Below are 13,096 nucleotides of genomic sequence, written 5' to 3' on the forward strand. Positions count from 1 at the left end.
TTTAACAGGAATACTCCACTCGGTAAGACAGGAAATATTTTATTCTCATTTCATGATTTTTACTCTATTAAATAAAAATTTATTTTTCTTTTACATATTTATAGAATTTTGTCATTGTTGACTCCAATAAATAAACATTTTTCTTTTGTACATTTACAGATTTTACTAAAATTCTGGCCGCAGCTGGGGTTTGGGCGCCAAAGGCCCCCTAGTTTGATAATAATTAGAAGGAGGAATAACTGGAGAGATGGCCGATCTGTGACTAAAGTGAGAAGTAAAGCAATGGGACGGCCGGGCACAGCTGTCCTTGCCATTGTAACCCGCCTGTTCCTGAATAGGGTGGCACTGGAGCCTAACCCAGCTAGCACAGGACATAAGGTAGACATCCACACCCTGAGCCAAACTCATTAGTGAGCCAACCAACTGTTCGGTGGCTAACCCATGTGGCTGGGTTCCTAACCTACACCCCATTATGATCTGTGCCGCGGGCGAATGCCTAATACACACAGCGGGGCAACATGTTTTTTATCAACCCATCCAATAAATGTGACTTTTCTTTGCCTAAACCGCCCGTTTCTCTCTTATGGGGGCTACACTTAAGTCAGTAAGCCAGTAGGAACAAAAAAAACTGTCCAACACGTATCGCTGTCGCTAATCGGGGATTTATCCTTCTAGCCCTCTTTATATCACCTACCTGTGTCTGCGTCTGATAGTCTGACTTTCATGTGTATTAACATCAGCAAGTCAGAGGAGGAAGACGATGACGTGACTAATATGTATGGCGCCCTGCTGTCTACTGTATGTACTGTATGTACAGCATGTGTGCGTACGTCGCTCATATCATATCCATACTGCACCCTTCATATCCCCTGTCTGTTTATGAATCAGATAAGCAGAGTTGTGCGTATATTTATATCAGCAAGTCGTCATCTGTCTCATGTATAGCGCCTTTTTGTCGACATAGCTACACATAACAGATTTCATATCCATACAGCACCTACTGTATCACGTTGTGTCATCAGCAAGTCAATGGTTAAAAACGCATTAAGTAAATGTAAAGTATTATAAGTAGGAAGTTAAAATGTGAGCTTTGAATACACGATGGGCGGTGTGAAAATCGAGAGTCCACCTTATGAGAAGGATTGAGGAGTCGTAGTGGACTCTAAGCTATCGACATCCCGACAGTGTGGAGAAGCCATTAACAGAATGTCAGGTTATATAGCGCCTTGATATGTGCAGTACAAGTCACAGGAGGGTCTGCTCAGGCTTTAGAACACACCGGTGAGGCCTCATCTGGAGTCCTGGGTGACGTTTGGGTCTCCATAAAGACATAGCAGCACAAGAGGAGGTCCAGAGAAGAGCGACTGGGCTGATTACAGGAGGCTACAAGGGTTGAGAGATGAAGATTCAAAGAGCTGAGCCTTTACAGTTTAAGCAAAAGAAGATTAAGAGGAGACCTGAGTGATGAAGAGCATTAGTCCAGTGGGTCGAGATGGTGACTTTAAAATGAGTTCATCAAGAACATGGGGACACAGCTGGAAACTTGTGAAGGGTGAACTTCACACAAAAATCAGGAAGTTGTTCTTCACACAGAGAACCGCAGGCCTATTTAAGAAGTTTCCATGCAGTGTGGTGGACAGGAGGACTGTAGAGACCTTCGAAAGAGAAATTCATGTTATTTGGGAGGATTAACGTGGATAGGACTGGCGGGCTACGTTGGGCTGAATGGCCTCTTCTTGTCCAGAATGTTCTAATGTTCTAACTCTTGTCTTTCAGGAATTGAGACCTTTGAGGGGCAGTACTTTCACAGCCGTGACTACAAAAGTCCAGAGAATTTTCGGGGGAAGAGGGTCGTCATCATTGGCATAGGAAATTCTGGTGGGGACCTCGCAGTGGAGCTGAGCCGAGTCACAGAGCAGGTGAAGGAGCTGATCGTATAGTCAGTGAGGAGCTGTGGGTGTGCAGTTGCTGTCCCAGGTGCAGATTTGGGGAGTCACTGTGGGGGTGGAGCCATTAAGGAATTAAGGGTGTTGACAACCGGGGCAGATGGTGATAGAAGATGTAAACATTGTGGTCTCTAGGGGTCGCCGTCGCCCCTTTAAACCCCACAGACAGACACGCAGGTCACAGGGTAAAAGCACTGAGAAGTATTTTTTATTCTTTCTTCTCCAAAACACTGCCCTTCAAGCACCACAGCCCCCAATAGACAGTTAAATGAACAAGCACAATATTCTTCTCTTTCTCCTCCACCCGACTCCAGCTCGCTTGCTGGGTGTCCAGCAGTTCTTTAAACAGTGCCCGACCAAGAAGTTCTCCTGCTCTTCCTCCCACGTGACTTGCCAGCACTTCCAGGTCGGATGGAGAACTCAAGTTCTTTAATCAGCCCAGAAGTACCTCGTGACTTCCTAGTACTTCTGGTCTATAAGGGAAGCACGACTCCCCAGGTCCTCTCATAGCACCCATGGCACCCAACAGGGCTGAGAAACCAGACTCCAAGTCCCAGGATGCTGTGTGGTAATCCGGGGCACCGCTACATCTAGTGTCTTGGGGGAGGCAGTGTCCAAAAGTAGCTGCCTTCCCCCCTCCTTCAATTTCTGGGGGGTCCCGAGTGGGCTGATCTGCCAGCCGTCTCTCACAACATCCATGGAACTTGTTAGACTCGTTGACTTGTGTTTTGTCTCGGTGGAGTTCTCTATGTCTCGACTGTCCCCTTTTGTATTATTAATGTCAGAAGGCCTCAAATCTCCCAGACTGTTTATCAGGTATTGTGCCATAGAACTTCTCCCCACCTTCCCTCCTACATGTGCAACCTCAGGCAATTAGGTGTAGTAAAAGACAAGCAGGAGTTAAGTTACACTTTAAATAATGTATTATTGGTAATATTCATAAACTAATAACAATATGCAAAGTACATTTGAATATCGGCCACCATACAACCTGATAAATGCTGACGTGTAGTTTCAGGCGGCACTCAGACTTGTTAGTTACTTTAAATGTCTCCAGTTAAGTCCTCATTTGTGGTCTGCTTTCTTCAGAGCAGGCCGCATGCCTGTCTCAATATGGCTGCCGAGCTGTGCTCTTCATTGTGTAGTCCTACTCAGTTCATGGTGGGTGAGATCCTCCTTCATCAGTTTGGTCAGAGATAGAGAGTGAGGTTAAGCAAGCAAATTTATAGATCTTCTGTCCAACCCCTCCAGCCAATAGGGTGTCGTGGTACTTAAAGGCTTCTGATACAAGCCAGTCCCAAACAGCCATCCTTCAGACCAATGGGGCACAGAGTACCCTCACACCTGCCACCCTCCAAACCAGGTGTTAAGGAGACGCTTGGCAGCTGGGCAGTCTGGCTTTCCTGTGGGGGTTGACTGAGAAGGTCCTGCAGAGAATCACTGGCCAAACTGGTTTGAGGGTCTTCACCTGACCCTGTCCTAAAAATTACAAAGGACTGGTTCTTAAAAGGGGGGATGGGGTTCTGAACCATCTAACCATTGCTGTTCTTCTCAGTGATAGACATTAGTGTTACACGTTACCAATAAAGACATCTATATATATAATTCACTAAGTCCATGGCAAGCAAGACGCACGCAAGACAGAGCCCCGCCCACCAAATGGGATAGGATGACAACTCACAGAGCCACGCCCACCAACTCAGACGCGACAGCTCACAAAACATGACGTCATTCGCGTTCGTCTCTGCTACAGTCCACATGCACCTCTGAGCCACGTTGATGTTTTGGTTACGACGCACAACCACGTCCACCATCGCAAACTGTTTTACACGCTACATACAGCGATTTGAATCCGCAACAAACATGCTTCTTCTTAGATGGTCCTGCAGGAACACGGAAAACATTTGTCTACACAATACTCCTTATTCCCCGGCCCTCGCCCACTCTCGCTCTCCAGGCAAGAAACACCACGAAAGTCGCTTTCGTCTCCATGACACACGCACAGCAGAGCACCGAAAGCATATGCCAAGAATGTTTTCATTAATCAAGAACCAAAGTCGGAGGTTCGAAGACGATCTCATACCGTCGTAATTCCGACCATAAGCGATGCCAACTGGTGATCCAGCAGCATTATTCCCATGACCCGCTGGGCAGCCGGCATGTTTGTTGCGGATGTAAATCGCTGTATGCAGCGTGTAAAACAATTTGTTTGTCGACCAGGGCATGCAAGAAGCAGCACGCAAGACAGAACGTGTGATACGCACGACGGAGGCACGCACGCCAACTCACAGAGCCCTGCCCACCAACAATTCACTAAGCAGCCAAACCATGGCAGACACACGTCAGAGCCCCGTCCACCAACAATTCGCGTGAGAGCAAAAGCATTTGCCAAGAATATTTTCATTAATCAAGAACGCAAGTTGGAGGTTCGAAGACGATCAGATACCGTCGTAGTTCCGACCATAAACGATGCTGACTGGCGATCCGGTGGCATTATTCCCATGATCTGCCGGGCAACCAAAGTCTTTGGGTTCAGGGGGGAGTATGGTTGCAAAGCTGAAACTTAAAGGAATTGACAGAAGGACACCATCAGGTGTGGAGCCTTTGGCTTAATTAGACTCAACACGGGAAACCCCACCCGGCCCGGACAAACAGAACAATAAAAAGTCAACGTGACTCACAAGTGCATGTGGACCGTACACAGACAACAGCAATTCAGGTGAGGAGTTGGGGGCAGTGCGTACTGAACGATGACTAAGAGATGACTGTTCACCCATCAATACATCGTCCTCACTGGGCGTCCTTCCCCTCACACCCCGTTCCGCCCTCCGTGCGTGCCCGCCGTCCAGCCCCGTCCAAGGACTGGTTCTTAAAAGGGGGGGACGGGGTTCTGTACCATCTAACCATTGCTGTTCTTCTCAGTGATAGACATTAGTGTTACAAGTTACCAATAAAGACAAACACAATATTTATCAACTTATATGCAAAATTTCACACCACAGCCACTTGACATCGAGTCCCCGATGTACGCGAATAGTGCAGAATAAACAACATTTCGAATTGCATCGACATCAGGCGAGAGCAAAGCGAAGGTGCCAAGCAGAACGTTTTATTTGTTTATTTGTGTTATTGCTGAATCAGACTCTGACTTCTCAAACTCCAATTCTGACACAAATGATCTGTAAATCAAACACATCAGCTGAGCACGCCAATGGGAGGGCTATGCCAACAGAGATCGGTGGGACACCCGCTGACTAGCAGACCTCATCTAATGACACAGCGTGTGAGTGGACACCACGGACCACCAGACACTCGACAACTTTTTTCTTTCCCAAGAAAGTGCCTTTCGCCTTCTGAGTGAGGAGACAAACAAGTATGTGATAAGAATGTACATATTGTAGAGGCTCATGGCACATAAAATGGAGTGACATTTGTCATAAATAAGTATTTTATGTTGATTTATGTCTGAAAAATATCCAGCCCTGGGACAGAAGTAAAAAAACACCAGCACTGAAAGAGTTAAGTTAATGAGAAAGGGGGTGGAGTCACAGAGAACAGGTCAGGAAGAGGGGTGGGGTCATCGAGGAAATAGCCAAATGGGGTGGAGTCAGTGAGAAGAGCCGCAAACAAGATGGGCGGCCTCAGTAATGACCCCCCAAGGCTTCACTGGACAGACCACCCTGTCGAGCCAATGTGCCTGGGGACGTCAGCCCCAAAGTGACCGTAGATGTCTTAAAAAACCCACAAGAGGAGGGTAACCGTAAAAAACAAATAAAGAGAATCTTTATAAAAAAGAATTGTTTGAAAAAACACCAAAAATGCAAAATAGAAAACAAAAACATTAAATGAGTTGTCAAAATGTCAATTCACAGTGAAAATACACGGGCCAGTAATCCGAATGCTGAGACAGGACAGAATACTAAAACAGGCTTCACATCACAATGATTCCCACTGAGACTGACGGGGGCTCCACACACACAGAACATGGAAAGAGCTCCCATTTAAAGAGACAGTCCACCAGTTTGGCACGTGAAGGACAGACGAGAACTCGTGGACGGAGTCACTTAGTGGGGTCAATTAAGAGATGGTGGCACTGACTCTGCACAGGTGGATGATGGGCTGGCAATGGTGCAGCCACTGAGAAGGTGGAGCTAGTATTGAAATGAGTACAGATAAGGAAGTGGGGGGAGTCAGTGTGTAAAGTTGAGGAGCTGGGGGGTGGAGTCACCAAGAACAGGCCAGTAAATTGGGGGTGAAGTCACAAAAACAGGGCGGGGTCACTGAGGAGATTGCAGGGGGCTCTTTGGGCTGGTCAAAGGTGGAATCACAGGAGATTGGGGAAGAGTTTGGACTGGAGTCACTGGGGGAATAAGTGGGATGGGGTTGGGTCACTGAAGAGATGGGGGTGGGCTTGTTAGCATGTCAGGCGTGGAGGTGGAATCATTAAGGAGATAGGAAAGTGGGTGGGGCCGCAGAGAACAAAAAACGAAGTGGGTGGAGTCATGAAACAAATTAGGATAAATGAGGGTGGGCTGAGGAGGTTAGGACTGCTGGGGTGGGCGGAGTCACTGTGGATAGGTTGGAAAGTGGGGTGGAGTCAGTGAAGTCTGTAGTTACTGACTGCAGAAGAGCATGAGAAGGTTGGCTGGAGTCAAATACCCGGGTGTGGCTGGCACTGCTGACCACTCAACCTCATGCCTTTCCAGGTGTTTCTCAGCACAAGGCGAGGTGCTTGGATTCTCAGCCGCATTGGTAAACATGGAATTCCCGCGGACCTGCAGTTCAACACGCGTCTGAACAGTCTGCTCCTGTCCATCCTGCCTCGAGGCCTCGTCAGCGCTCTGGGAGAGAAGTACGGCAACAGCTGGTTTGACCACAAGCTGTACGGACTGCAGCCTCGGCACCGGTGAGCGACGGCTTGTGCTGTGGTGCTTTGTGTTGTCCCCTTTGTGTCGCTCACCGTGGTGACTTCTGCTCCACAGGTTGATGTCCCAGCATCCGACTGTAAACACTGACCTGCCAAGCTGCATCATTACCGGGGCAGTCGTGGTCAAGCCAAACGTACGCTGCCTCACGGGATCAGCTGTGGTGTTTGACGACGACACCGTGGAGGAGAACATTGACTTTGTGATTTTTGCCACCGGCTACAACATCTCCTTCCCCTTCCTGCCCCCCTCTGTGGTGCCGGTGGCCCAGAACCAGGTGTCCCTCTACAAGTATGTCTTTCCACCAGAGCTGGAGCACCCCACGCTGGCCATCATCGGCCTTGTGCAGCCACTTGGTGCCATAATGCCCATCTCGGAGTTGCAGGCCCGCTGGGCCACACGGGTTATTGCAGGTGAGCGTGGATTTCTGGTTGGTCTTGGTGGGCGTGGGGGGGGAGGCTTCAGAGAAGCATCCTGTGTTCAGTGCCCTCTAGTGGTGGCATGCCATTGTAGACACAAAGCAAGGGGGTGCATGGTGTCGTGGGGGGGAGGATGTTGGACGCTTTCTCATATGGAGTCTGGGATCCACATTACTAACCGAGAATGGTAAACCGGATGGACGCAGGGACATCCGGCCATGGGCCGTGGACGCAAAAGACGTACTGTGCAGGCGCCCCAAGAAATGAGGCGCCGCGACCACAGAAAAAAGGAATCAGACGCCGGCGACGCACACAGCGCCGCACGAAACCCATTGCCCACGAAACGGGACGCACACAAAGAGGAGGATTCAACAAGCCCCTAGCACACAAAAAAAAGAAGCCGGGAGCGCCACACAAAGCCCATTGGACATGAAACGGGACAGACTATGGACATAGCACACGAAACGTTCACAAAAACGACGATTCAGACCCACGACCACACTAACATCAATAAGAAATGACACACAAAGCCCCATTTCTGAAGGAACCGTCCGTATTAAACATACGTCATCTCAACACCTTCACACTATGCAGCATAGGTGGATCTCATTACAATGAGGCACTATTAACCGTTCAACCGCAGAAAAGGCTCCATATTAACAGTGAGTGCGATCCTCCTTATTACTTATCCATATTTATCACGCTGAAGAACAAACAAGTCATGAATTCACGATCACGGGTACAAAACGATACGGCTCGGATAACGGGACCAAACACACGAACCCGCATGAAAAAACAAAATACACATCGCCGGCTACAACGCGCTTCTGAAACTCCGGAAGAAAAAATGTCTCGGCTCCAAAAACGCAAAGCTCAACTAACCCAGTTACAGAGACGAGCGCAAATGGACAGACACAATAAACGTAGACGCATGCAGCGCGCGTCTCAAAGTGCTGCATCGAAACAGGCACGGGTTCAAAACGAAAGACCTCGAGTCTCAGAGATACAAAAACGGCAGCGAAGGTACAAAATAAATAAACGCAGACGTCTACAACGCGCATCTGAAATGCTGGAAAACAAGCAGGCAAGGCTCCAAAAAGAGAAAGCTCGACTAACCGACATACGAAAACGGACAAGACTCAATACAAACAATGCACGACGTAAACTGCAACATACTTCTCGCACAGCACAGGCGAATCGATTACAGCTCCAAAATAGCACGTCCCAAATACTGGACGTACAACGACGCGCCTCTCAAACGGCACAAGCAAAAGATACACGTCAAGGACATCAACGCCAGACACCTGCTAAACGCTTGCGCCACTTAGTCTAACTAACGATGTACCTGAAAGTAAAAACTTTATGAACTGCATTAGATCCTACAATAGTTCATTTGCTTTTGCATCTAATGGCATCCAGTCACTTACTCAACACCATTGATAAACTTCGACAAACGTTAATGAATAATAATATTCCCTTTGGAGGAAAGGTACTTTTATTAGGAGGAGATTTTACACAGTGCTTAGCTATTGTTCCACATGCCATGCGCTCGGCTATTCTTCAGTCCACCTTAAAATACGCAGACAATTGGCATTGCTTTCAAAAGAGTTACGGAGATATTTGGAACAGCAATCTCATTACACCAAATACCCCTTTTAACACAACGAACTATATTATGTCCAAAAAATATTAATGTTGATCACATAAATAACCAGGTCATTTCATTACATCCTGGAATGGCACGGCTCTTTCTAACCTCTGACAAAGTTGACTCTGATGACGACAATGACCATCTTAATTTCCCCTTAGAATATTTGAACACTATTAACCCGGCCGGATTACCACAACACAATCTTAGCCTTAAAAATGGAACAATAATCATGCTATTAAGAAACCTTAACACTAAACAAGGTTTATGCACGTTTAGTCGTCAACACCATGCCACACAATGTTATTGAAGCAAAACTTCTTACACGATCACATGCTAACAATACTGTTCTGATTCCTAGAATTCACCTTACAAGTTCTGACCTGGAATTACCTTTTACACTTAAACGGCGACAGTTCCCCATTAAACTTGCCTTGGCCATGACCGTCAACAAATCACAAGGACAAACCATAGACAAAGTTAGCATCTACCTCTCTGAGCCCGTTTTTGGACATGGACAACTTTATTTGCTTCCTATATGCGTCATCTACACCTTCACACTATGCTATATCTCATTCATACATCACGCTCTTTGTAATTTCACAACACCAGGGGTTGGCGAGCAGGGGGCGGAGCCCCCTAGTTTTATATAAATGTCTGCAAATCACATTAAGGTGTGAAAAAGAGCAGAGGGCTGCAGAAGCATTATGTCAACCTGAGGTGCGGGACAGCAGTCCGAATATGAGGGGGGGGGTCGCACATCAATGGGAAATACTGACGGACCCACCCATTTAGGCTACTGTAGAAAGGAGGGGCGGGGTTACATGGGGAGTGGGCGTGGTGTGGGTGGTGCTAAGGAGTTGATGGGCACCGAGTGGCTTGGGTCAACTGAAGTCAAGATTCAGGGGGCGGAGCCCACCAATGTGACCACCAGAAGTTAATGTCCACCGTCCCGAAGGTGATTGAGAGGACGTGGATAACAAACACTACTGGGGTGGGGACACACTGGGGTGAGACTTCGGCCCCCAATTTCCATCTCACCAGCATGTGAGTGAATGTGCTGCTCTCCAAGACCCTGTCTGTCCACCTCCAGCTTGTCCTCATCTTCTCTTTCCAGGGCGGTCCAAGCTTCCTTCACGCCAGCACATGCTGCAGGACATCAAGGCAGCCCGAGAGAGGATGGCACACAGGTAACGTATCATGCCAATGTCTCGCTGGCTGCTCTTCCGGCCTTCAACTGACCACCTGTCCTCCGCCTCTGCAGGTACGTGGCCTCCCAGCGTCACACAGTCCAGGTCGACTATGTCACCTACATGGATGAAGTGGCTGTGCAGATCGGGGTGCGTCCCAGCATTGGTGGGCTACTGTTCCGGGACCCAAAGCTGGCGATGGCTGTGTTTCTGGGTCCCTGCACACCATACCAGTACCGGCTGAGTGGGCCGGGGAAGTGGGCAGGGGCACGCGACACCATTCTAACCCAGTGGAAGCGGGTCATCAAACCGCTGAGAAATCGAGAGCCCCCAAAGGAAGAGCGCCCCTCGGCCTGCTCCCGGCTGCTCAGGCTGTCTGTGGTGGCTGCACTCTGCGCTGTTGTCACCTACTGGGTCCGCCATGAGCACCCATCTCCACTGCAGAGGCTCATGCAGCTACTTTGGGGCTGAGCCATCGGGCCCGGTGGTGACGTTCTGTTCAGAGTCTCGTGGCGTCTTGTCATTGGCTGAGGCCTCGGTTATCATGCTCTGTAAAGTGAAGGGTTATATAAACTATGGCTCCTCAATGTCTCCTGGAATTCCTTCCTGCAGTTGGCTGATAACTTTAATGGTTGATGTGGTCAGTTGGGGAGTGGGGATGGGGGGGGGGGGTTTGGATATTCAAAGAAAAGTCGGGGAATTGATAAGCCAGACAGCCGTGTTCGAGGCCGCCAGCAGGGGGGCACAAGGACTGGGCTGGCAGGGTGCGCCTTTCTGCCCAGGCGGATCACCCCCTGAACCCCAGGCCTTTAGATAGATAGATAGATAGATAGATAGATACTTTATTAATCCCAAGGGGAAATTCACATACTCCAGCAGCAGCATACTGATACAAAAAAACAACATTAAATTAAAGATTGATAATAATGCAGGTAAAAAAACAGACAATAACTTTATATAATGTTAACGTTTACCCCCCCGGGTGGAATTGAAGAGTCGCATAGTGTGAGGGAGGAGCGATCTCCTCAGTCTGTCAGTGGAGCAGGATGGTGACAGCAGTCTGTCGCTGAAGCTGCTCCTCTGTCTGGAGATGATCCTGTTCAGTGGATGCGGTGGATTCTCCATAATTGACAGGAGCCTGCTGAGTGCCCATCACTCTGCACAGATGTCAGACTGTCCAGCTCCATGCCAACAATAGAGCCTGCCTTCCTCACCAGTTTGTCCAGGCGTGAGGCGTCTTTCTTCTTAATGCTGCCTCCCCAGCACACCACTGTGTAGAAGAGGGCGCTCGCCACAACCGTCTGATAGAACATCTGCAGCATCTTATTGCAGATGTTGAAGGATGCCAGCCTTCTAAGGAAGTATAGCCGGCTCTGTCCTCTCTTACACAGAGCATCAGTATTGTCAGTCCAGTCCAATTTATCATCCAGCTGCACTCCCAGGTATTTATAGGTCTGCACCCTCTACACACAGTCACCTCTGATGATCACGGGGTCCATGAGGGGCCTGGTCCTCCTAAAATGCACCACCAGCTCCTTGGTTTTGCTGGTGTTCAGTTGTAGGTGGTTTGAGTCACACCATTTAACAAAGTTCTTGATTAGGTTCCTATACTCCTCCTTCTGTCCACTCCTGATGCAGCCCGCGATAGCAGTGTCATCAGCGAACTTTTGCACGTGGCAGGACTCCGAGTTGTACTGGAAGTCCGATGGCTGAACAGGACCGGAGAAAGTCCAGTCCCCTGCGGCGCTCCTGTGCTGCTGACCACAATGTCAGACCTGCAGTTCCTGAGACGCACATACTGAGGTCTGTCTTTAAGATAGTCCACGATCCATGCCACCAGGTATGAATCTACTCCCATCTCTGTCAGCTTGTCCGTAACGAGCAGAGGTTGGATTGTGTTGAAGGCGCTAGAGAAGTCTAGAAACATAATTCTTACAGCACCACTGCCTCTGTCCAAGTGGGAGAGGGATCAACTTTATGGACCTGGGCTGGGGGGCTTTTGTGAGATTTTACCACTAGGGGGCCTGGTGTGGTGCGGGCTTTGTGCTGACAATGGCTGTGCAGACTCATGACATCCACATGAAGAAGAGGCTGATGGGGGGCACCACAGGCCACAAAATAACATCGGCGCACATTTCATAATCCGGAATTAAGGAGACGAGTCCCAAATAATATTACATTTCAAAATAACAAATTAAAGGCAAATGACTAAATTACCAAAGCAGAAGGTCACTGCAGGTTAACAAGACAAGACCACCAAAGCAAGAATCGAAACGGCCGGTGACCCACAGCAGGGGGGCTTTCTGCTTTGGTATGTCTTTTGTGTATTGGGGGTCCTTGTTGTTTGTCAGAGTAACAATGGGTTTCAATATTTCAGGAGCTTCTGTAAAGCTGACTTTCCCTCTTGGGACAAATAAACTGTCTATCTATTATATAGTGCCTTTCACATCTATCTGTCTGCCTGTCTGTCTGTCTGTCATATACAGGGTGGCCCATGTGTTTGAATTCAGCGGGTTGGAAAATGGATGAATGGATGGATATCCATCCATTATCCAACCCGCTATATCCTAACTATAGGGTCACGGGGTCTGCTGGAACCAATCCCAGCCAACACAGTGAACAAGGCAGGAAACAATCCCGGGCAGGGCTCCAGCCCACCACAGATATATATATATATATATATATATACAGTAATCCCTCCTCCATCACGGGGGTTGCGTTCCAGAGCCACCTGCGAAATAAGAAAATCCGCGAAGTAGAAACCATATGTTTATATGGTTATTTTTATATTGTCATGCTTGGGTCACAGATTTGCGCAGAAACACAGGAGGTTGTAGAGAGACAGGAACGTTATTCAAACACTGCAGACAAACATTTGTCTCTTTTTCAAAAGTTTAAACTGTGCTCCATGACAAGACAGAGATGACAGTTCCGTCTCACAATTAAAAGAATGCAAACATATCTTCCT

General features: G+C 48.3%; 1 protein-coding gene across 2 annotated transcripts in view; it reads left to right on the forward strand.

Annotated features, from left to right (window-relative positions):
- Positions 1–10,719, forward strand: part of LOC114658683 (flavin-containing monooxygenase 5-like) — a 34,680-nt gene extending 23,961 nt beyond the window's left edge. For both annotated transcript variants that reach the window (XM_028810712.2, XM_051933081.1), the window contains exons 5-9: positions 1,777–1,919; positions 6,653–6,852; positions 6,929–7,284; positions 10,056–10,128; positions 10,203–10,719. In XM_028810712.2, the coding sequence (XP_028666545.2) occupies positions 1,777–1,919; positions 6,653–6,852; positions 6,929–7,284; positions 10,056–10,128; positions 10,203–10,599 (1,169 nt within the window). In that variant the 3' untranslated portion in view covers positions 10,600–10,719. The remainder of the gene's footprint in view (positions 1–1,776; positions 1,920–6,652; positions 6,853–6,928; positions 7,285–10,055; positions 10,129–10,202) is intronic.
- The last annotated feature ends 2,377 nt before the right edge of the window (positions 10,720–13,096 follow it).

Source organism: Erpetoichthys calabaricus, chromosome 10, assembly GCF_900747795.2.
Source record: "Erpetoichthys calabaricus chromosome 10, fErpCal1.3, whole genome shotgun sequence".
NCBI lineage: Eukaryota > Metazoa > Chordata > Cladistia > Polypteriformes > Polypteridae > Erpetoichthys > Erpetoichthys calabaricus.